The sequence below is a fragment of the Balaenoptera acutorostrata genome, chromosome 11 (genome assembly GCF_949987535.1).
Source record: "Balaenoptera acutorostrata chromosome 11, mBalAcu1.1, whole genome shotgun sequence".
NCBI lineage: Eukaryota > Metazoa > Chordata > Mammalia > Artiodactyla > Balaenopteridae > Balaenoptera > Balaenoptera acutorostrata.
This window is the reverse complement of record NC_080074.1, coordinates 70,260,087-70,286,627: the sequence shown is the minus strand read 5'-3', so window position 1 is coordinate 70,286,627 and position 26,541 is coordinate 70,260,087. Positions and strand designations below refer to the sequence as shown.

Sequence of the window (26,541 nt, the reverse complement as noted above, 5' to 3'; positions counted from 1 at the left end):
ATTGTCCTGAAATTCTGTCTAGATGTGGCCCATGATTAATAGGGCCACACTTGGATGTAATCACATTTGGACACATCCATCCAAATTACATGTCCAAATGCAATTTGGACATCAGTGTTCAAATGTGACTTTTATAGCTATAGGCAAAAGTAAACCATTGTATGTAAGAAATAGGAGTAGATACATACCATGGTGCTGCTCATTTATTTTTATATGGGAAATATACCCTTCTGAATAAAAAATAACTTTTTCTCCTATATGAAGCAAGAGACAAAGTTGGAACTCTGTTCATCACCATAAACTGATGAAAACTACAATAGGGTGCGTGACACAATGTACCTAAATCATTCTCACATCACTGAGTCACAAATGGGACAGACAGCTGAAGGCATTGTTAGATTTGATAGCAGACTGTAATAAGGAAGCTTTGAATTATTGAATACTGATAACATTTCTTAAAGAACAGAGTAAATGAACATTTTATAATATACAATCACAGGACCAGACTGTCTCTACCCTGGTCTTAGTAGCCAAACACATCTTGCCTTGTAATTCTCTTAATTCAGTACTTTCATCTGGTTTTCAAAATGTAATTTTTAAAACGTATGCAGAGGGGAGACCTTCAAGATGGCAGAGGGGTAAGATGTGGAGATCACCTTCCTCCCCACAAATACATCAGAAATACATCTACATATGGAACAATTCCTACAGAACACCTACTGAACACTGGCAGAAGACCTCAGACTTCCCAAAAGGCAAGAAACTCCCCATGTACATGGGTAGGGCAAAAGAATAAAGAAAAAATAGAGACTAAAGAATAAGGATGGGACCTGCACCACTGGGAGGGAGCTGTGAAAGAGGAAAAGTTTCCACACACTAGGAAGCCCCTTCACTGGTGGAGATGACAGGGTGACGGAGGGAAGCTTCAGAGACACAGAGGAGAGCACAGAAACAGGGGTACAGAGGGCAAAGCGGAGAGATTCCCATACAGAGGATCAGCGCCAACCAGCACTCACCAGCCCGAGAAGCTTGTCTGGTCACCCGCCGGGACTGGTGGGGGCTGGGAGCTGAGGCTCTGGCTTCGGAGGTCGGATCCCAGGGAGAGGACTGGGGCTCGCCGCTTGAACACAGCCTGAAGGGGGCTAGTGCACCACAGCTAGCTGGGAGGGAGTCTGGGAAAAAGTCTGGACCTGGCTAAGAGGCAAGAGAACACTGCTTTGGGGTGCGCAAGGAGAGGGGATTCAGAGCACCGCTTAAATGAGGTCCAGAGACAGGCGCAAGCCACGGGTATCAGTGCGGACAACAGAGACGGGCATGAGACGCTAAGGCTGCTGCTGCCGCCACCAAGAAGCCTGTGTGCAAGCACAGGTCACTATCCACACCTCCCCTAACGGGAGCCTGTGCAGCCTGCCACTGCCAGGGTCCCATGATCCAGGGACAACTTCCCCAGGAAAACACATGGCCCGCCTCAAGCTGTTGCAACGTCATGCCGGCCTATGCTGCTGTAGGCTCGCCCCACATTCCGTACCCCTCCCTCCCCCTGGCCTGAGTGATCCAGAGCCCCCTAATCAGCTGCTACTTTAACCCCGTCCTGTCTGGGTGGGAACAGACGCCCTCAGGCAACCTACATGCAGAGGTGTGGCCAAATCCAAAGCTGAACCACAGGAGCTGTGAGAACAAAGGAGAGAAAGGGAAATCTCTCCCAGCAGCCTCAGGAGCAGTGGATTAAATCTCCACTATCAACCTGATGTACCCTGCATCTCTGGAATACCTGAATAGACAATGAATCATCCCAAAATTAAGACAGTGGACTTTGGGAGCAACTGTAGACTTGGGGTTTGCTTTCTTCATCTAATTTGTTTCTGGTTTTATGTTTATCTTAGTTTAGTATTTAGAGTTTATTATCATTGGTAGATTTATTTATTAATTTGGTTGCTCTATTCCTTTTTTTTAATATATATAGATATACCTATTTTTTTCCTTTTTCTCTTTTTGTGAGTGTGTATATGTATGCTTCTTTGTATGGTTTTGTCTGTATAGCATTGCTTTTACCATTTGTCCTAGGGTTCTGTCTGTCCATTTTTTTCTTTTTTTAGTATACTTTTTAGCACTTGTTATCACTGGTGGATTTGTTTTTTGGTTTGGTTGCTCTCTTCTTTCTTTCTTTCTTTTTATTATTTTTAATTTTTTTTAATTTTCAATAACTTTCTAGTTTTTATTCTAATAACTCTTTTATTTTATTTTTTTCTTTCTTTTTTTCTCTTTTTTCCTGAGCCATGGGTCTTGGTGCTCTGGCCAGGTGTCAGGCCTGTGCCTCTGAGGTGGGAGAGCCGAGATCAGGACATTGATCCACCAGAGACCTCCCGGCTCCACGTAATATCAAATGGCAAAAGGTCTCCCAGAAATCTCCATCTCAAAGCTAAGACCCAGCTCCACTCAACAACCAGCAAGCTACAATGCTGGACACCCTATGCCAAACAACTAGCAAGACAAGAACACAGCCCCACCCATTAGCAGAGAGGATACCTAAAATCATAAGGTCACAGACACCGGAAAACACACCACAGGACGTGGTCCTGCCCACCAGAAAGACAAGATCCAGTCTCATCCACCAGAACACAGGCACCAGTCCCCTCCACCAAGAAGTCTACACAACCCACTGAACCAACCTTACCCACTGGGGGCAGACACCATAAACAATGGGAACTACGAACCTGCAGCCTGTGAAAAGGAGACCCCAAACACAGTAAGTGAAGCAAAATGAGAAGACACAGAAACACACAGCAGATGAAGGAGCAAGGTAAAAACCCACCAGACCAAACAAATGAAGAGGAAATAGGCATTCTACCTGAAAAAGAATTCAGAGTAATGATAGTAAAGATTATCCAAAATTTTGGAAATAGAATGGAGAAAATAAAAGAAACGATTAACAAGGACCTAGAAGAATTAAAGAGTAGACAAACAATGATGAACCACACAATAAATGAAATTGAAAATTCTCTAGAGGATCAATACCAGAATAACAGAGGCAGAAAAACAGATAAGTGACCTAGAATATAAAATAGTGGAAATAACTACCACAGAGCAGAATAAAAAAAAAAAAAGAATAAAAAGAATTGAGGACAGTTTGTAGACCTCTAGGACAACATTAAAATCACCAACATTCGAATTATAGGGGTCCCAGAAGAAGAGGAGAAAAAGAAAGGGACTGAGAAAATATTTGAACAGATTATAGTTGAAAACTTCCCTAATATGCGAAAGGAAATAGTCAAGTCCAGGAAGCGTAGAGAGTCCCATACAGGATAAATCCAAGGAGAAACATGCCAACACACATATTAATCAAACAATCAAAAATTAAATACAAAGAAAAAATATTAAAAGCAGCAAGGGAAAAACAACAAATAACATACAAGGGAATCCCCATAAGGTTAACAGCTGATCTTTCAGCAAAAACTCTGCAAGCCAGAAGGGAGTGGCAGGACATATTTAAAGTGATACAAGGGAAAAACCTACAACCAAAATTACTCTAACCAGCAAGGATCTCATTCAGATGTGATGGAGAAATTAAAACCTTTACAGACAAGCAAAAGCTAAGAGAATTCAACACCACCAAACCACCTTTACAACAAATGCTAAAGGAACTTCTCTAGGCAGAAAACACAAGAGAAGGAAAATACCTACAATAACAAAACCAACACAGTTCAGAAAATGGTAATAGGAACATACATATCAATAACTACCTTAAATATAAATGGATTAAATGCTCCCACCAAAAGACATAGACTGGCAGAATGGATACAAAAACAAGACCCGTATATATGCTGTCTACAAGAGACCTACTTCAGACCTAGCGACACATCCAGACTGAAAGTGAGGGGATGGAAAAAGATATTCCATACAAATGGAAATCAAAAGAAAGCTGGAGTAGCAATTCTCATATCAGACAAAATAGACTTTAAAATAAAGACTGTTACAAGAGACGTAGAAGGACACTACATAATGATCAAGGCATCAATCCAAGAAGAAGATATAACACTTGTAAATATTTATACACCCAACATAGGAGTTCCTCAATACATAAGGAAAATGCTAACAGCCATAAAAGGGGAAATCGACAGCAACACTATGATAGTAGGGGACTTTAACACCCCACTTTCATCAATGGACAGATCATCGATAATGAAAATAAATATGGAAACACAACTTTAAATGATACATTAAACAAGATGGACTTAATTGATATTTATAGGACATTCCATCCAAAAACAACAGAATACACTTTCTTCTCAAGTGCTCATGGAACATTCTCCAGGATAGATCATATCTTGGGTCACAAATTAAGCCTTGGTAAATTTAAGAGAATTGAAATCATATCAAGTATCTTTTCTGACCACAATGCTATAGGACTAGATATCAATTACAGGAAAAAATCTGTAAAAAATACAAACACCTGGAGGCTAAACAATACACTACTAAATAACCAAGAGATCACTGAAGAAATCAAAGAGGAAATCAAAAAATACCTAGAAACAAATGACAATGAATACACAACGACTCAAAACCTATGGGATGCAGCAAAAGCAGTTCTAAGAGGGAAGCTTATAGCAATACAATCCTACCTCAAGAAACAAGAAATAGCTCAAATAAACAACCTAACCATACACCTAAAGCAATTAGAGAAAGAAGAACAAAAATAACCCCCAAAGTTAGCAGAAAGAAAGAAATAATAAAGATCAGATTAGAAATACATGAAAAAGAAATGAAGGAAACAATAGCAAAGATCAATAAATTAAAAGCTCGTTCTTTGAGAAGATAAACAAAATTGATAAAACATTAGCCAGACTCATCAAGAAAAAAAGGGAGAAAACTCAAATCAGTAGAATTAGAAATGAAAAAGAAGAAGCAACAACTTACACTGCAGAAATACAAAGGATCATGAGAGATTACTATAAACAACTACATGCCAATAAATTGGACAACCTGGAAGAAATGGGCAAATTCTTAGAAAATCACAACCTTCCAAGACTGAACCAGGAAGAAATAGAAAATATAAACAGACCAATCACAAGCACTGAAATTGAGACTGTGATTAAAAATCTTCCAACAAAGAAAAGCCCAGGACCAGATGGCTTCACAGGTGAGTTCTATCAAACATTTAGAGAAGAGCTATCACCTATCCTTCTCAAACTCTTCCAAAATATTGCAGAGGGAGGAACACTCCCAAACTCATTGTATGAGGCCACCATCACCCTGATACCAAAACCAGGCAAAGATGTCACAAAGAAAAAAAACTACAGGCCAATATCACTGATGAACACAGATGGAATAATCCTCAACAAAATACTAGCAAACAGACTCCAACAGCACATTAAAAGGATGATACACCATGATCAAGTGGGGTTTATCCCAGGAATTCAAGGATTCTTCAACATACGCAAATCAATCAATGTGATACACCATACTAACAAACTGAAGGAAAAAAGCCATATGATCATCTCAATAGATGTAGAAAAAGCTTTTGGCAAAGTTCAACACCCATTTATGATAAAAACCCTCCAGAGAGTAGGCATAGAGGGAACTTACCTCAACATAATAAAGGCCATATATGACAAACCCACAGCCAACATCGTTCTCAATGGTGAAAAACTGAAACCATTTCCTCTAAGATCAGGAACAAGACAAGGTTGTCCACTCTCACCACTGTTATTCAACATAGTTTTGGAAGTTTTTGCCATGGCAATCAGAGAAGAAAAAGAAATAAAAGGAATACAAATCAGAGAAGAAGTAAAGCTGTCGCTGTTTGCTGATGGCATGATACTATACATAGAGAATCCTAAAGATGCTACCAGAAAACTACTAGAGCTAATCAATGAATTTGGTAAAGTAGTAGGATACAAAATTAATGCACAGAAATCTCTTGTATTCCTATACACTAATGATGAAAATTCTGAAAGAGAAATTAAGGAAACACTCCCATTTACGATTGCAAAAAAAGAATAAAATACCCAGGAATAAAGCTACCTAAGGAGACAAAAGACCTGTATGCAGAAAACGACGAGACACTTATGAAAGAAATTAAACATAATACAAACGGATGAGAGATATACCATGTTCTTGGATTGGAAGAATCAATATTGTGAAAATGACTATACTATCCAAAGCAATCTGCAGATTCAATGCAATCCCTATCAAACTACCAATGGCATTTTTCACAGAACTAGAACAAAAAATTTCACAATTTTTATGGAAATACAAAAGACCCCGAATAGCCAAAGAAATCTTGAGAAAGAAAAACGGATTTGGAGGAATCAGGCTCCCGGACTTCAGACTACAGTACAAATGTAAAGTAACCAAGATAGTATGGTACTGGCACAAAAACAGAAATATAGATCAATGGAACAGGATAGAAAGCCCAGAGATAAACCCATGCACATATGGTCACCTTATTTTTGATAAAGGATGAAAGAATATACAATGGGGAAAAGACAGCCTCTTCAATAACTGGTGCTGGGAAAACTGGACAGCTACATGTAAAAGAATGAAATTAGAACGCTCCCTAACACCATACACAAGAGTAAACTCAAAACGGCTTAAAGACCTAAATATAAGACCAGACACTTTAAAACTCTTAAAGGAAAATATAGGCAGAACACTCTATGACATAAATCACAGCAAGATCCTTTTTGACCCAGCTCCTAGAGAAATGGAAATAAAAACAAAAATAAACAAATGGGACCTAATGAAACTTAAAAGCTTTTTTACAGCAAAGGAAACCATAAACAAGACAAAAAGACAACCCTCAGAATGGGAGAAAGTATTTGCAAATGAAGCAACTGACAAAGGATTAATCTCCAAAATTTACAATCAGTCCATGCAGCTCAGTATTAAAAAAACAAACAACCCAATCCAAAAATGGGCAGAAGACCTAAACAGACTTTTCTCCAAAGAAGATATACAGATTGCCAACAGACACATGAAAGAATGCTCAACATCATTAATCATTAGAGAAATGCAAATCAAAACTACAGTGAGATATCATCTCACACCGGTCAGAATGGCCATCATCAAAAAATTTAGAAACAATAAGTGCTGGAGAGGGTGTGGAGAAAAGGGAACACTCTTGCACTGTTGGTGGGAATGTCAACTGATACAGCCACTATGGAGAACAGTACGGAGGTTCCTTAAAAAACTAAAAATGGAACCATCAATCCCACTTCTGGGCATATACTCCAAGAAAACCATAATTCAAAAAGAGTTATGTACCACCATGTTTTTTGCAGCTCTATTTACTATTTACTATTTACTCTATTTACCACCATGTTTTTTGCAGCTCTATTTTTTACAGCTCTATTTATAGCAGGACATGGAAGCAACCTAAGTGTCCATCGACAAATGAATGAGTAAAGAAGATGTGAATATACAACGGAATATTACTCAGCCATCAAAAGAAATGAAATTGATTTATTTGTAGTGAGGTGGATGGATCTAGAGTCTGTCATGCAGAGTGAAATAAGTCAGAAAGAGAAAAACAAATACTGTATGCTAACACATATATATGGAATCTAAAAAAAAAAAAAAAATGGTTCTGAAGGACCTAGGGGCAGGACAGGAATAAAGACACAGACATAGAGAATGGACTTGAGGACACGGGGAGGGGAAAGAGTAAGCTGGGACGAAATGAGAGAGTGGCATGGACATATATACACTACCAAATGTAAATAGATAGCTAGTGGGAAGCAGCTGCATAGCACAGGGAGATCAGCTCGGTGTTTTGTGTCCACCCAGAGGGGTGGGATAGGGAGTTTGGGAGGGAGACACAAGAGGGAGGAGATATGGGGATATATGTATATGTATAGCTGATTCACTTTGTTATAAAACAGAAACTAACACACCATTATAAAGCTATTATACTCCAGTAAAAACGTTAAAAAAAAAAGTATGCAGAAGGAAAGAAAGCCATGTCTCTATAACATGTACATACAATCTGTGCATGAAACTGCTATACATACATAGACTTCATGCCAAGAGAATCTCAGTATTTGCTAGTAATCTCCCGTTCATCAAATCTCCCTACTCAACAATCTGATTGGAAACCAACTATCCCGAGGCAGTTGCTTAGTGGAGAAAAATTTACAGTTGGTCTTCTTGTTCAAATTAGGGTCAGATAAAATGTGAGAACCTTCTGTGGTGGTGGGGAGGGATAGTTTAAAGCCCCTGATGGAGCTGACTTTGAGTGAGAGATGAGCAGGTGATGACTGTCATCAGTGATTCTCTATTAGAACAGGTACAGCAGGTAAAAATAATTCCAGTACTTAGTCAAAAACAAAAAGGGTTGTCACTTTTCATGGTTAGAGGCTGTGTGGCCCAGCAGAAATTATGTATTCTTTGGCCCGGGCTCTGCTACATGACAGCTACATCATTTTGTGACAATTTAACCTTTGTGAGGCAAATTCTTCTCATCTGTAAAATGGGTTAATAAGAGCAACATTTGGGGATGATTTTGTATGTAATGTAACTCTGTAGCTTAGGATGATGCTAGAACATGGCCAGTGCTCGATACTTTATACCGCAAGCATCCGCAGGTTTCCTTTAGCCTCTCATGTTGCTGGCTTACCAGCTCCCGCCTACACAGTAGCAGTGCCAGCCCCACCACACTGCAGGTCCTCCACAGTTATTTCTGTGTTACCACAGTGTGACCCACATTGCACAGCGTGACCCACAATTTGCTCCTGTTCTTCTATCCTTCTTTGACGCCACCTCATACATCTCTTTGAGAGAGGTGCCCCTGTCTATGGTCCCGCTCCTGGTACCCTCTGGGAGGACTCGGCTCTGACCCAAGTCCCATCAGAGATCTCAGGAGGCCATTGCTGTGCCATGGATGAGGGCAGAAAGGAGAAGATGGCCGTTTTCCTTTTCATCTGGACCTTGAGGCAGCCCTGGATGCGATCCTACTAAAAACAGACCTATCTGCTTCCTCTGCTTCACTCTCAGGATAACCCTGACCTTGGAATCATGCTTGGAAATCAACCATGCTTGCTGGTCTTCCTCTGTCTCTTCCATCTGTCTCCAGCAATGTGCTAATTACTGTCCAGGCATTGTCTCATCCTCGCAAGAAGCCTGTGAGATTGACAGATGAAGATGGGGATTCAGAATATCATCCTCTCTCCTCTTCTATCTCCCATAAATAAATACTTGGGGTATCACCACCCTCAGATGCCCCCATTAAGATGGGTCTAAAACATATTGCAAGTGGTAGCAATGGCTATTAGTTTTTTAAAGACTTTTTTGATGTGAACCATTTTTAAACTCTTTATTGAATTTGTTACAGTGTTGCTCCTGTTTTATGTTTTGGTTTTTTGGCGGCGAGGCATGTGGGATCTTAGCTCCCTGACCAGGGATTGAACCCACACCCCCTGCACTGGAAGGTGAAGTCTTAACCACTGGCCCGCCAGGGAAGTCCCAGCAATGATTATTATTATCATTCCATTCTAAGTCAAGGTCAAAGTTTATGCTGATTCAATGAGTCTGCAGAAATATGCAGAGTAGGAACTGAACTACAGAAATCAGAGTACCAGGGAGAGAATGGGGGTAGGGAGTTAGAAGACTAAGGAAGGCAGTTTTGAAAACCAAAATCTGGTCATTATAAAAAATAATGTATAAGGGGGGAATCTAAGAGAATTTACGTATCATCTCTTTTATTAGTTCTCTTTGTTTTTAATTATTAGATGGCATAAGATACTTCTCTCACACTTGCCCCCAAAATCCCTGCCTTGATCCCTTCTTTAAAAAAATAAAAGGACAAGTAATGCCATCTTCTAGATGAAGAGCAAGACTTTCTCTTCTCTTTCCCCTACTTTCCATTTCCTTAATTCATCTTTCTATCTCCAAGTACAGGTGGGAAATAATTGAGGAACAATTTTGGGGGGAATGAAATTTTGATCCCAGTCTACAAGAAATCTCTAGAGATTACTTTCAAACTAAAATCGATTTCATACCCAGTAGAAAGCTTTCATTTCATGAAATGAAAAGCTAAATGATAACAGTCTAAGAACATCTTTCCAAAAAAAGGCACACTAAGTGCACTTGCCCAATTACTACCAAGAAGTATTCTCTTCCTTTTTTTTTTTTTCACTTTAAAAAAAAAATTGAAATGTAGTTGATTTACAATGTTGTGTCAGTTTCAGGTGTACAGAAAAGTGATCCAGATATATATATATAGAGAGAGAGAGAGATACAGATATAGGTATTCTTTTTCGGGTTCTTTTCCATCATAGGTTATTACAAGGTAATGAATATAGTTCCCTGTGCTATACAGTAGGTCATTATTGTGTATCTATTTTATATAGATAATAGTGTGTATCTGTTAATTCTAAACTCCTCCTTAAACCAAGAAATAAGAGAGAGAATTTCTCTACTGATCATGCTCTGTGTTTTTTAGCCAGGGCTAGTGAAAGATTCTCTGGTTACCATTGCCAAGCATAATTTTTTTATGGCAGATGTCAGTTATATTTTAGCAAAAGTCTAAATTCATTTTCAATTCTCTTGCAAGAGTCTTCCAAGTAACATAGAAAGAACAAGATATTATCAGTGGGGAAAAAAAACCCCAAAAACAAATGCACTTTAATAAAATGCAATCGTTCACAAGTATTATTACAGGTCCATTTCCTACTAATATTTAAGATCAAAATGTTCCAAATTTATTCAGTTCCAATGCTTTGGGTTTTCTGAATTTCCAAGATTACATGTCTATTTGCTGCTGAAATCTGAAAAACCAGGAGAGGCGAGACCAACAAGAAATTTGCATACACACCAATAGAAAGGGATGATATTGCATCATTTTCTTCTTATATATTTATTTCTTATTAGAGGTTTAAAGTGATCCATAGATCAAGAAATTAATAGACGTTGAAAACTTTCCTGGTTACCACCACTCACATACTCGCCTTTCCTTTAAGGTCTATTCTGCCTTAATCAGAATTTTTAGCAAAGAGGGGAGTGGAATGGACATGGAAACTCCTAAAATGTTCAGGCACACTATTATCAGCACACCTCTATTAGCTGCATGTATAGAAATCTTGGAAAAAATTAAGTTTTTTATATTGAGATAGCAGATTGAAATCTTAAATTAATATTTTGTTTATTAGTTTTTCATATCCAAATTTTTAAAAAAATATTCTTTAAGTATAGGACTGTTAATTTAGTGATCATTTCATTACTAGAAATAAAAATATGGATTCAGCTTAAAGGTTTCTTCATTATTTAGTGTATTTCTTCTTCACATGCTAGTTATGAACTTTAATTTGGTACCTCTATCCAAAAACCAAGAGCAGATGAGACACCTAAAAATATCTTCATTTGCATCTGTTTTCCTTCCTTATGAGAAGGAGAGTCATCCCACCTGATTTTGCCTTGACAACAAGGAAATAACTAATGACAATTTGGGAATTAATTCACTGTTCATCTTGCAAGCTAGTAGGTCAGGCCCTCCATCGTTTGGTTCAAATTGATGCTAAATTGCAAGAGAGCAGGACAGGAGTCTTTGGCATTTTTCCATTCCATATAGTTGCTAGCAGAGATGATTAATAAAGCTCCCTTGATGTGAATTAAGGAACTCGGTTAAGTGAATTAGATCCTATTTACTTTGTCTTCTTACACAAATATGCTGTTATAAGGTTCTTATTTTTAAAAAGTAGTGGAACAAAATATAACTAAATTACCCCATATTTATAAAATATGGATCACTTCCTTCCTATAAAAATTTAAGACCAGGTCTCCAGAAAGAAAGGCAGAAACATGTATTGATGCACATCAAATCTGCATTGGTTTCTTATTATCACATTAAAGAGACAATCTAAGGATATAAGTTATGACTTAATTTTGATTTTGTTTGCATACCACTACCCAATGTACATAAAACAACCATCACAGAACAAAACGGATACACCCAACAGCTGGCTGCATTTAAATGATTTTAAAATAGGTGCTTATAAAAAGTCAATTTTTGGTGTTTAGCTGCTTAGGAATGAAACAAATCACAGATATGTTTTCATGTTGATTTTCTCTGGCAGGACTGGGAATTCCCACATTTCATGGGAGACGTCGATGTAAATCTTCCCGGTTTGCACACGCCTCACATGCAGTTCAAGATTCCTTTCTTCCAGAAGATCTTCAAGGAGGAATATCATATTCACATAACAGGTATAATTTTGAACACAGTTTGATTGTCTCCTAGTTAGAGTCATGCTAGCTGCTATAAAAGGCAAAGCACATGGTAACATTTTAGAGGCATACAGGAATATGGTTTTATTTTACTCACGTAACAGTGCAAGGCGGTTGCAGATCAGCAGGGGGCTGTGGACCATCCTTCTGGGACTTAGATTCCTGGTGGCTTTAACAATTTCAACTTCAACATCCAGTGGGCAAATGGGAGTAATGAGAATGGGGAAAATGACTAAGAGGGTTTGCCTGTTTCTTAACCCCCTGGCCTGGAAATAAAACATGTCACCTCATGCACATTCCATGGGGAATAACTAGTGAGATAGCCCCACGTAGAGTTGAGGAGAGCAGAGAGATGTGGTCCCCCATTGGGCAGCCACTTGTGATGTCAGGTCTCATGTTCTAGCCTAGGAGTATCAGAGATGAGTCATACCTTTGTTATGGATCGTTTGCTATCTCTGCCACACTCCATAGACCACTACACCTTGGTTTTGTTCATTAGGTGGGTTTCTTTTTCACAACATACAGCTCAGTATATTTTTTCATCGTGAATACTCTTTACGCTTTGTTCCTCATTTGCTTCTGAGATCAAAACAGTGGTACCCTAGAGCTCCAATCGGACCATGTGCCTTTAGGGAGTTGGACCACTTCTCATTTGATTGAGTGAAACTTACTGCTGTGGCAGGGCTCATGTTTGTCTCAGGCGATTCTCTTGTGGATCCTCAGATTATTCCATTTTCAGATGTGTCCTGCTCTTGAAATAGCTCGAATATGATTTATTATAATTTTCTTTCATGACAACTCAGTCATTCTCATCTAAACAAGTCTTCCCAGAGCTTCGTTTTGTACCTCTTTTTCTCTTTATAACAAGAAGCAGTCAGCTAAATGTTCACAGAGAGAGAATGGCATTAGTTCTCAAGCTGTTCAAATGCAGGTAGTGAATCTGTGTGTGTTTTGTGTGTGTGTGTGTGTGTGTTTTAAGGACAGTGGCCTAGGATCCCACACCTGCTATAATAAAAACTGCTGAAGAAATCTGTGCTTACACGACCGTCTGTGCTGCCGAATAAAAATAGCCTGAGCACAGAAAACGTGAACATCTCAGTACTGCAAAAAAACCTTTGCTCAACTTGAAGGCTGTTTTTTGCTTTGAGCATGAGGCAACCTTCCTAAATTGGAGAATGAGCTCATGAATAGGGAAGATGCAGCAGGTTTCTTTTCCTATTCAAAATGAATGAGGCTCTTCTATTAAATTCACTGGGTAAATCAATCAATTTGAGTTCAGGTCACATAGTGTGGTTTCAGAGTCCCCACTTAATCTCTGCAGCATGCTACCCTCTCGGACTTCTAAAACAGCTATCACACACGTGGTATCATCATATCCCTTTGGGTGGGCTTTTGCCGGGACCATCTGTTCTTGCTATCAGCTCTTGTCTCAGACCATCATGGCACTAATATTGTCTCTGACTGAATATCAGAAGCCCTATCAAAAATATACTGTTTGAGTGCAGAATATCAGGTTTAAAAAAGGGGGTAATGGGGGAAGACTCAGAAAATCCACTGGCCAGAAAGAAAAATAAAACTGTTAAAAATATTTAATTTTGGGCACTTTTGCATAGCTTTGTTATATATGCTGTCATTTATAGACAGGGGCAGGGGTAGGTTTTGTGGGTCCCAAAGCTTACACAATTTGGAACGCTTTACTTAAGAATATGAATACAAAATTACAACTAAAACTTGTATTCAGTGTCTGGGAAGGGAGCCAAGCATACAGGAATCTCTGAAGATTCAGCATCATTACTTTCAAGGTAAAGCCTCCTGTGCCTTTGAACTAAAACCTTCATCCCATCAAGTATTATTTTCTAAAAACGTAAAAGGAGGAAAGGCTAGCTAAGTTTTTGCAATAGAGACTTCACATTAATAAAGTTTTCCAGAAGATGGAAATATATTATAATTAAGGCTTTGGGGTAGTATTTGCCAAATTATGCTGATTATCATATCATCCAGGAATTTTATAAATATACAGATTGTTGGGCCCCATTCCTAGTGGTCCCAACCCAGTAGGTCTGGGCAAAGGCCAAGGAATGGGACTTTTGTAAAGCTGCCCTGGGTGATGCTGACCATTGAGAACTGCTCCTTTCTGACTGAGAAGACACCAGTGAGGTCAGACTGTCTCCCTGAGAAGAGCCATGAAAATGATTGGGTATCTGGACCTACTAGGAAGGCTTTCGAGGATTCTGGGGCTTAAATTCAAAATAAGATAGGATACATGTGGGCTTTGGGGTGAAGGGCTCCACCATAAACTATTTAAATCCAGTTTGTGGTAAGATGGTCATGTGCTTCCCCAGATCTAAGATAAAAATTTCTAGGAAAATGGTGACAGGTTGGGAGGCTGAAAAAAGAACTTTCCCCTCTTGTTTTGTTCTGTTGCTCTCTTTGTTCTATGAATTGGTGAAGAGGTTGCTGAACCCACTCTGGAGTATCACCCAACTCCCCTGAAAGGCCTTTGACTTTATCTGATGTAAGATAGTTGTTTCTGGGCAAACCCAGGTAAAACCCCCAAAACACAGTGCTACATGTTGTATTTTAACATGCTCAAAAATTAGTAGCCCACAAATTTGCAAGTGAACCACAAACGCTAGCTTGATAGGTTCCTTCAAGTTCTGCTTCTTTTTGTAAAGAGACCCTAATGCTTTCCTTGTTCAGCAAATCACCCCCGGGAGTATTAAGCATGAAACCCTCTATATCCATCTATGTTTCTCAAACTTTATGTGTATGAGAATCACCTGGAGAGCTTGTATAAAAGATCTACCAGCCACACACCCAGAGTCAGATGCCTGAGGTAGGAGGTGGACCCCAGAATCTGCCATCCTCTTAAGCACCACCAATGATGCCTATGCAGGCGGCCAGAGAACCACACTTTGAGAAACACTGCTTCTGAGAAACATTTTCTATAGTTAGAATTCCTCTCATCTCAGCTTTTATTTATTTTCTATGCACTTTTTAAAACAAAAGCCAAGGAGCAGAATGCAAATTCAATAGAAATGGGGTAGCCAGTGAGAAAGGCACATGGTAGGGGCCTGGCAGGAGCTAGAAAGTTCAGAGCTGGGGCCAACAGAGGAGGTCCCAAAGCAGAGCATGACCGACCGGGGAAAGGTCCAGAAGAAGCTGGAGCCAGGGTTAGGAAGGGATCCTGCAGACCTCCAGATATCTCTGTCTATTGCTTTCTCTGTCTGTGTTTGTTCTGCACCAGAAGAGCCTAGACAAGGCTGGCTGGGGTTCTCCCAGGGTTAAGGATGGCTTGATGGCCTCAACTATTATTTCTCTGTGATCTAGAAAAGATGTTCAGTGCATGCTGAGGCAATGGAATATAAAGACTTGGTGCATAGGTTCCAGCCCTGCTACTAACTGGTGGCAGGGCCCTTGTCAAGCTCCTTAACCTCTTAGAGGTTCAGTTTTTTCATCTGTTAAATGGGGACAGTAATGGTACTTATCCCATAGGATTGCAGTGAGAATGAAATTAATTAATATGTACAAGGCACTTAAAACACTGCCTGCCATGAAGTAAGCACTCAATAAGCTCTCAGTATTTTTACCTAAAGCTTTTCCTTTCATCCCTCCAGAATCTGGCTTTCCTATTTAATTCACAAACATTAGGTAGCCTGAGAGAGGTCTCTCAAATTATTTTTCCACTATTCTGAGTTCTTTCCTGTTATTTACTGTTCTGAGTCCTCAAGAAAGAGAAATCTAAGAATGAAAAAAAAAAAAAAATCTCTCTCCCAATGAAATGCTCTGTATGTAGAGGGTCATCTGACACTGATGATTTCCCATTGACATTTTAAAAGCCTTTAGGGGGCTTCCCTGGTGGCGCAGTGGTTGAGAATCTGCCTGCTAATGCAGGGGACACGGGTTCGAGCCCTGGTCTGGGAAGATCCCACATGCCGCGGAGCGGCTGGGCCCGTGAGCCACAATTACTGAGCCTGCGCGTCTGGAGCCTGTGCTCCACAACAAGAGAGGCCGCGGTAGTGAGAGAGAGGCCCGCGCACCGTGATGAAGAGCGGCCCCCGCTCGCCACAACTGGAGAAAGCCCTCGCACAGAAACGAAGACCCAACATAGCAATCAATCAATCAATCAATTAATCAATAAAAAAAATAAATAAATAAAATCTTAAAAAAAAAAAAAAAAAAGCCTTTAGGATTTGAGTAATTTTTAATCCTGATTCCTAGCTAGTTTTATTTATGCATGTCAGAAATAACTTGAATTGTTGCATCTGTTTAGCTCATCTGTATCCCCCTTGACAGATGGTTTGCTGCAGTATGTGTGAGCTTTCCGTTTACAAGCTGGGCTACAGCTTATAAAAAATAAATCATCTCTATCCAAGGGTGTGTTAAAATATTTTTTTCTGGGAATTTTGACTTCAGTAATAAAGGGGATAAATGGTTAGTGATTCGGTCACATTGGTGTTTTTAGCCCAAGTCCATTGTTCTTCTCCTAAAAGTAAGTGCTAAATGCAACTGTGTAATTATCTCTTTTGCCCTCTTCCCTTTTACCTATAAGGTGAGTGCAAAGATGGATTCAAAATGTGATGTACTAAGTCTCAAGAGAGGAATGGCCTCTCAATTCAGTCTTGGAAGCTCCTCTGAGCCCTATTAATGCCGATCCTGGTGGAAGCTCTGCCATCTGTCATCCCAGCCAGACAAAGGAAGTGCCCCATTGGTGGCCATCATCTGAGTAAATTAGGAGAGGGTTGGGGGAAAGTCCAGAAGGAAGGCCTGTGCATCTGTGAGGCGAGAATTCACACTGCTGGCACGATGATACCCATGGGAAGCCTTTCGGCAAAAATGGAAAATGTAGAAGTAAACAAGCCTCTGTAGGTCTGTGTTCTATTTCAGTTTCCTGAGATGCGCGAGAGCACAGGTGCTTTATAATGGTGAGAATGTGGAAAATAATGCTGAAAACCCCTTCATTTTATTTCCATAGGTGCCTGATTTCTGGCAAATAAGTTCCCAAAGATTGTTTTTTAAAGAGCTCTCCTGTGTCAAACAGATCATGGAAAGTGCTGGCGAGAGCAGGCCAGTGGTCCATCCAGCAGAATATTCTGTCTGGCAAAATTAGCAAGGGACGACTTGTTATAGGGAAATACAATGCATCCCCTTCACCATGACAGTCCCCAGTGATCGTGAATTTATCCAAAGTACACAAGGATCTCTTGCTATTCTCTCAGTTATGAATTTTTCTAAACCTTTCCTGCAGCAATTTCCATTTTCAACACATTTGTGAAGCTCTAGGAGTTTACTATGTAAGTAAACTATGTTTACTTCTACATAAAGCAGCAATCCCTTTTATTTGTCCCAAACTCATCTTCTTCAAGCCCATGGTTACTTTGGCCACTGCTTGTCAGTCCTTGCTGTCCCTAAGCTGGTCTGTCTTGTTCAGGCTTAGGTGTTCTGGGTTCACTTATGCATACATAGATGAGGATTTTTGTAATAAAACTCACGTGGTTTTCAGGAATTTGTCTTTACATCCAGAAGAAAGACTTGAAATATATAATTAATCATAATCTTTGAGACAAATATTTTGTTTTTCCCAATTTTCCAGATTTTATCTGATTTTAGCAGTATCCTGGAATTCACCAGATCATGGTGACACGTGTATTTGACTTGAAAGACTAGAACTTCACTCCTCGAAATTTTTCAGTATCTCAGACATTTACCTAATGATTAGTGGACATTTTCTGAGCTAACATGTGTCTAAAACTAAGCTGAGATCTAGGGAATATGGAAATGAGTGGCACAGTTCCCAATCTCAAGAAAGTCAGAGTTTGAGGGTCCTCTAATTCAGTATAACTGCATGGCCTTTTCTTTCACATTTTATCTTCACAAGTTTCTACCTCTATTCATCATATTGGATTATGTCCTAAAGGAGTAGTCTCCCACTTACGGAAATGACAATGACAAGAGAGGTACTTTGAGAAGCTATATTCATTTGCTTTTAAGTCTTAAGGAGATAATTTATTAACTCAAGTAACTCTCATTAGTTCATCAATTATTTAGTAATTATCTTCAATTTGCTAAATGGCCTCATCATGGCCCAAGCACTTAATGTGGTTTCTCGATATCCCTAAAATACCTAGGGGGGACTTAAAGAGATGCTAGCTCAGTGAGAACTGTTTTCACTGATCATGTCTGGAATGAGAGGACATTGAATACGGCCAAGAAGCCTGTTACAGCAAACTGTTATTTATTTAATTATCCTAACGTCGGCTTCTTCAAGGCCGTGGTTTCCTGCTATCCCATAATGGACACTAAATGGTTCTGTGGAGCTTGACCTCTGGACGCAGGAGTCTGGCTTAGCAGTGACACCCACTTGGTATAGAGGGCGCTCAGAGCACAGCTCAACCTCAATGCTAACTGGCAACCCTATTGAGTAAAAGATTTTTCAAAATATTATAATTGCATATTTGAATCATGAAAGGTTCATTATATGGTGGAAATATCAGCACTTATAGTTTTCTTCCTTAGTTGAAAAAATAGCGCTTTCCCCCAAACTGTTGTCATTTCCTATGCTGAGTGAGGGTGATATCTAATGAAGAATTCTTTTAAAATGAACTAGCCCAGGATTCTGTAAACTCCCACAAAGTAAAATGATAAAATTACCACTGTAATATCATTTTTGACAATCAGTAAGATTCATTAAAAGCACAAAACACAAGAAAGAGGTAATCCCACCTATACCATGCAGGGATTTCTTATTAAAGGAGACAGTGAGGTATTTCAAGAAGGAGGTTAATAGAAATAATGTATGGATTATTACCCTTCCTCCTTGCTGATTTACATTATGCTATGTAGTTGAAACAACAGGGGAAAATGCAAAATCTCTCATGTGATAAATGCCGAAATACTAAACCTCTTGTTATGGTTGATTGTCGGTTCACAACAACACACATGGAAAAATGACAGTAGAAGTACTTCTAGTCTTTTCTTTTTTGTGTCTTATACCTTGTCATGTGTGTCATTTCAGGGACTCAAATTTATTATTTTATGGTAAACTGCATTTCTCAAAATATACAATCTTTTTTAAGGAAAGCTTTCTCCATCTGAAAATTGTGTATTGCATCTTTTTTTTTTTTTTTGCTCTAATGGTGAGAATTTTCTGGCCAATCATAAAACATTGAGGTTTAGGTGATGTTTATTTCACAGAATCATCAAAGAGACTTTTAGGACAGGGAAGAAATCTTAAGGATTATATAGCTCAACTCCTTCACTTTATAGGCAAGAACACTAAGGTTGAGTTGTCCCACCTGATTTTGCTTTCTAGTCTGCTGCATCTCATAAAAGTAGTTTTTTAAAGAGGAGAGAGCATTACCAAAGTAATAAAACACTGTATAGGAAAATGAAATAATGGATGATAGAGAAAGATGAACATCCTTCCTTGTACAAATGGATAAATGGACCAGAAGTTATGTCAGGTGGGCAGGAAACAAACAAACAAAAAGTAAGAAGAGCCATTTCTTCTATATTTTCAGCTGTTCCAAGTTTCAACTGAGTGGCTACAGCAGTGGGGGGAAGGACAATGCTACCTTCACAGAGGAGAAAAGGATTCTCTCCTCTCTGCACTTCCCCACTCCCAACACGATCTGTCTGCAGGGGAGGGAAGAATCTATCTGCTTCCAAATTTGTGTATAAAAGACCTTGTCTCTGGACTAATACTACTACAAGCTGTAGACAAATTACAATTGCTAAGGATTTTTAACAAGTTAAATATGGTGATTCATAAAGCATATTTACATATAGCTATACACTGGATCCTCTTGGATAATTAGTCCAGTGATATCTACCCAGTAATGTCAGTGCTCAGTAATTTATTCTGTTTTATCCAAACTGAAACATTTAGGATATATCTTTCTTACAAATCCTTACACACTCTTCTCTCTCTCTTTTCTATCACTAAGATCTTGTATTAACTGGATTGAAGAAGTAGAAGGAAGAAATGGCAGAAATAACGCTACCCTACATTTTTGGCAAACAATACATTTCAGAGAACTCTCAAATATAACTTCTCATTTTATCCTCACAATAATCCTTTGAAGTGGTTATGTTGGTATTATTCTCCATTTCATAGAACAAAAAATTGAATAGTTAATAAGTAGAAGGATTTGGGGGAAGAGGACAGAATCATAGAACTGGGAGGCATCTAGTTCTGTTTCTTCAATTTGAAAATAAAATTGCTGAGATCTGGAGAGGTTAAACAAGTTACCCAAGGTTGTATTATTTAAGATGACTATTAGGTCTCCATCTGCTGGTGTCCAGCCTGCAGTTTTTGTCAATATGTTACTCTCTCTCACAAATCAGTAAAGATGTGTTAGAGCAGGGTGATGGTATCCATGTCAGGCAACACATTCTTAATGTGTGTCTCCTTCACCCTATCTAAATATTCAGACACCAGGTCATGTGAGAAACAACATACTGTGATCCTTTAGTGTGACAGTTGAGTGGTCAAACTGACCCAGCACCATTCACCTTGGGTAGAGAAAATAATTTGAAAGAATGGGAAAAGGCTCCTTCTATCCTCAGGGTTCCTTCAGTTTGATCGCTGTACATTCACTACCACTTTTATTCTTTGATTTTATTTTTTTCCTTTGACTATTAAACATTCCCTAAGCATCTTCTCCCCACCAGAAAAACACCCTTCTCCAAGCTCCATGAGCATTCCTCTTTTTCCTTGCTGATTCCGTGATGCTGCTTATATTCAGTTTCTGACGTCATTACCCTGGAAACAGGACCCTTTATGAAGGACTGCTCTGTTCATGAGTTTATAAAAGTGACCTAGAAAGGGTACACATTTTTCCAAGGGACCTTTATGAGTCAAGAAGGTGATGGTCAGTCACACAAGTCCAAGGACCTCTTCCCCTCACCATCCAGTCTGGCTTCATAACCCATGTAGTTTACAACAAGGGAATAAGTATGGATCTTCTCAACAAAGATGCATCCAAAGCCCCTCTCCCAACTGCTTCTATCACAGAAGCTACAAATTAGTGCCTCCAAGATACTGAATGATAATCCCTGAACTTTTATGTATCACCTGTCTCTCATTCTGGTTGACCTTTTTTTCCTATGATATTCTCCATTCTTTCCCTTTTCTCTCCCCTCAGGCCCTCTCTTCCACATTACCTGATCTTTTTCTGTATGTTATTCTATCTGTAGCATAATAAAAGCATATACTAAAAAGAAACATAACATTTTCCAAACTGTTCCCTGTCTTGCTTTTCTTTCTGGGACCACATGAATTGCTATTTCCTTCAAAATCTTTTCTGCAGAAATTAGCCCTCAGTTTTTATTCCATTTTCTCAACATCTGCAGCATTAATGGTTTGTATCACTCCTTTGGCACCTCTTAAATGTGGCCTCTTATTATTATTTGTCTGTTGATGTCTCTATCCTATTTCCCCCATAAGATGATGAGTTCCTTCCTAGAAGACAGTAACATATGTCTTCAGCATCTACAAAGGTACCCTCCACAGAGTCTATTCTGAGCACAATAAATGTTTGGTAATGATGCTCACCTTTGTATTTGAATTTCTCTGGCTTGAGTTTTCTTAATTTGTTTTATGGTTGATTCTGTTTTCGTTCTGAAGATTCAAGAGGGCAGGAGTGGTTTGAACTTAACAGTACCAGATGTTATAAACATTTTATCATATCTGGAAACGTTTCCAATGTTCTATCTTACTTTGCAGTTTGGGTGTGCCAAATAAATCATTCAGGCAAGAGCTTCCATTACAAATATTATAAACCCTGTATAGTTGAATGATTTCAGGACAGGCAGAGTTATAATTTCCCTTCATATGGTTTACATAAATTCTCTTCATAGAGAAGAAGTTGCACCTTCCCATGCAAATGAAGACATTATCATGACTTAGGCAAGGCTTTGATGATAATAATAGTAACAATTACTGAGTTCCTATAATGTACCAGGCATTGTGCTTAGTATCTAATAATCTCATGAAATGCTAACAGCTTAATAAGTACTCTTATTTTCTGCTTTTAAAGAAATTGGAGTTTAGAGAATTTAAACAACTAACCCAAGGTCACATAGCTAGTAGGTTTGGGAGCCAGTCCCGGATTAAAGTTCTTCAACTTGCATATAATAGGAGATTGAAAATGTGTAATGATGATGATAAAATACTTTCTTTAACTCCTTACAAAGTTATATTTTTATAGAGCTATGTGTTCTATTGGAGTACATATTAAAAAATACATTTTTACCAATCTTAGTTTAAAAAGTTTGCTCAAGATCCTATCTCTCATGTGAAGCAGTAACTTAATAATGTTCACTATCACTATTTTTAAATACAAAATAAAATAATTTTGATATAACACATATAATTATAAATAAAACTTTGAGAACCTGTTATATATATCAGCTAATTTTGCAAAACTATGAGCTGAGTATTACTGTATTATTATGATACACTAAAACTCGGAATAAATTATAATAAAAATTATAATGGAATCCAGTATCCCTTGAAATTTTTTCAACATTCTTTCCATTTAAAGATGCAAAGATTTCACCAGGTAGTATGTCTCTAAATAATACCTTATTTAGGTAAGATTTTTAAATACTACAAAGAAGTCATAATAATTACAGTCTCTCCAAATCATGTCTTCTACAGCTTTGGTTATATTTATATGTCTGATAAATGGATTCTGTTCAATGAGAATTTGATGCAATTATTTTTAAAGTCTTGAATGCTCAGGATTATTGATCTGAATCACATCAACTAATGGTTTAATCAACAGGTCACCTACAAAGAGCAATGTGAATTCAATTGATATACTGCTGTGCTTGCACTGCAAAATGATTTATTTCTTTCCCTGGCTTAATTATAAAACTGTAAGAGAGAGTCAATCATACGTTGGACTTTTCTTAAGAATTTCATCAGAACTTTGTTTTTAAATCTTAATTAATTAATTAATTTAATTGTTCTATAGAATAACCTACATGGAACCAAATTTGAGTATACCTGTGGTGCCTTAAAAACCAGGAGATTTAATCTAGAAAGTGTAAATACCATAAATTACTGGCTCTGGGATCTACAGTTACATTTTCACATGCCTAGAATCCATTTAGGAAATTCCCATTGCCAATTCACTTAATGGCAGCATAACACTCTCAAAAAAAATTTAGCAGGTCTAAAATATTAATAATTTATGCTATGATACCAGTATCTCCATTTTGTAGGAGAAAACTCTATTGCAGTTTTATAGGTCTTTGACTAATATGCAGTATTTCTTTTTTAATGCAGGTAAATGGTTTAACTATGGGATTATCTTTCTCGTCTTGATTTTGGATCTTAATATGTGGAAGAATCAGATATTTTATAAGCCTCATGAATATGGACAGTATATTGGCCCAGGGCAGAAGATATATACAGTGAAAGACTCAGAGAGTCTAAAGGATTTGAACAGAACCAAGCTATCCTGGGAATGGAGGTCCAATCACACCAACCCTCAGACTAATAAAACCTATGTTGAGGGAGACATGTTCTTACACAGCAGGTTCATAGGGGCAAGACTTGATGTCAAGTGTCTGGCTTTTGTGCCAAGTCTGATAGCTTTTGTGTGGTTTGGATTCTTCATTTGGTTCTTTGGACGGTTTTTGAAAAATGAACAAGGCATGGAGAATCCAGACAAAGCTTACACACGCATGAAAAGAAAATCCCCATCAGAACAAAGCAAGGACATGGGAATCACGCGAGAAAACACCCAGGCATCAGTGGAAGACCCGTTGAATGACCCCCCCTTGGTGTGCATCAGGTCTGACTTCAATGAGATCGTCTACAAGTCTTCCCACCTAACGTCGGAGAACTTGAGCTCGCACTTGAATGAATCGACCAGCACCACAGGGGGTGACACAGATCCAACGACTTCTAAAAGTACACCGACGAATTAGAACCGCTTATTGGGGGATAGCACAAAGAGCAACCCTGGGTGTAACTTTCAAAAGTTAGTCTTTCCTTTTGTAAATGTTAAGGTTTATGTAGCGTTAAGTAAAGAATTACAAACAATGCCACAACGGTGCTCAACATGCTTTTTCTAGGACTCATTGTTTTCTATTTGTATACCTGTGCCTACAGTATATCTAACAGTCCTCTAGAGATTGCTTTTTCACAGTTGCACAAGCTACTTACTGACTTTACAGCCTAGTAGATTAGCTGGTTACCCCTGTATCTGATGTTCAACCATTGTGGTGCCTTGAGACATTAAACTTTTTAACTGTACCAGAAACGAAGTGTGGAACAGTTCTCTAACCTGCTTCACATGGGTTTTTTTTCATACAATTATTTTGATCTCCACTTGATGTCTGAGCAGGAAACAGATATAGCCAAGATGTGGCTCAGGAAGTATGTCTCAGTTTCTTATTCAGCAACAGAGTTGGTGACTTTGACAGCTGGACTGCAGAGAAGCATTGTGATTACCTTTGAATTTTTATAGGCTGTCTGCCAAACACAAATACAGATGCAGAATTCAGTAATAGGGGAGTGATAATCCATCATGGGTCACTACTTGTGAAATGTGACTTTCTCCAACCAGTAACTGCAATTAGATAATAATTCCTAATTATGTTTTCCCAATTAAGGTAAATTGCTACCTGATTAAAAATCCTGCCCTTCACCTTTGGGAACAAAGGTTAAGATGCACAGTTAGGTGAACTCTCAAATTTATTGGCATTTACACAAAGCCCTAGAAAACCAAGAAATTGAAGTTTTAATCATGTGAGGGTTACACAGCCTACCATTCACAATATTTGTACATCTTTCTGTAAATATGGTTGTTGACAGTGAAAATTGAAAAACATATGCCAACCCTGAGCAAGGGAACTCCTCTAAAAAATCATGCTGTGGAACTTTGTAAGGTAGAAAAAAGGATGTGCATGAAAGAGTCTGTTTACTGGCTTGTTTTGTGTGTGTGTGTTTTGTTTTTTTAAGAACTAAACATCACACATTAATAAATCAGAATTATACATCAGTAATTATGTGATGTAATTTTTTTGTTTATAATAGAAGAGATCAATTGTATCTTAGTTTAACAACAGCTCATTAATTTTTTCTTTTTAACTCAAAGCCAAGCAGGCTAAGAAATGGAATGCTCCCAACTTGCTTTAATTTTGTTCCATAAATTGTGGTTACATGTTCCTTGAGGGGGTTGGGGAAGATCACTTTTAAGGTAAAATTATTTTCCTGTCACATACTGACATAGCTGTATTTTGTCTTTATGATTTTTTAAAACCTCTCTTGTTTTGATCTATCTGCTTTTAAGCTTGCAGCATGTTAAATTTAGCATACATAATAGAACTGTGCATTTATCTGTCACTTGAGAGTCAGCTTTAATAAATACCTTTCTATGATTGTTTACTAAGCAACTGGAACCATACCCCTGCTGTTTATTTTACCTTTAATAGCCACACATGGTGTACTTAGAATCATTACGTATCTCTGACACTAAAATTGCAGAGATCAAGCTCACTATAGTAACCCACTGACCGTTCTGTCCAAAGAAACTTACCATGTTATCCCTGACATGTAGGAACATTGGCCATGACCAAATTTGCATAGTGGAACATTCAACTTTGGGCTCTAGGACAAGTAAATAATGCCACTTAGGACTATATTTTTATTTATTCTGAAAGTCATTGTCTTGTAGAATGAAGAAGAAAGTTGATTTAGAAAGTGGGTGTTATTATCAGTATGTAGTCCTTATGAAAATATTATTTGAGAATCTTTATGTGGCTTTTAAGGAAAAAGTGCTTCAATGAAGGAATCTAGTCGGCAGAAGTAAGATAGAAAACAAACCAACCAACCAATCTTAGAGCACTATGCTTATACATTTCAAAGGATTGACTATCAGCTGATATGAATATTTGTCTTTAAAGTTTCCATGAGTTTAGTATCAAATAGAATAATATCCAGGGATGACACTTTAATAGTCAAACAAGATTCGATCCTTCAAAAGCTTCCAATATTCAATTGTATAGACCAATCTTGACCTTTTTATCGGCATGTGGGTCTCCCTCCTTCTTTTGCTACCTCTTTTGTGTATTGCACATTTCATTTGCACCTATTCCAACTAAAGATTAGAAAATGAAATAAAATCTAAGTCAAAATCTCACCCATCCGTGTTTAGTCTCAGATCCTGAGTCATATGTCACTGGACTATGACTCTGCAGAGCTTTATGAATATCAAAATTTTTGGACTATGGAGGACACTTTAAAAATGTGTAGTATGGGGCTTCCCTGGTGGCGCAGTGGTTGAGAATCTGCCTGCTAATGCA

At 38.3% G+C, this 26,541-nt stretch overlaps 1 protein-coding gene across 4 annotated transcripts in view; it reads left to right on the top strand.

Moving 5' to 3' along the window:
- The window catches only part of TMEM117 (transmembrane protein 117), a 535,157-nt gene extending 509,968 nt beyond the window's left edge, over positions 1-25,189 (top strand). For 3 of the 4 annotated variants that reach the window (XM_007168344.3, XM_057556894.1, XM_057556895.1), the window contains 2 exons: positions 12,069-12,198; positions 23,516-25,189. In XM_007168344.3, coding sequence (XP_007168406.2) covers positions 12,069-12,198; positions 23,516-24,162 — 777 coding nt within the window. In that variant the 3' untranslated portion in view covers positions 24,163-25,189. Of the gene's footprint in view, positions 1-2,274; positions 2,653-12,068; positions 12,199-23,515 lie in introns of those variants that run through there. The other variant, XM_057556897.1, reaches the window with a different exon arrangement.
- Positions 25,190-26,541: the final 1,352 nt, after the last annotated feature.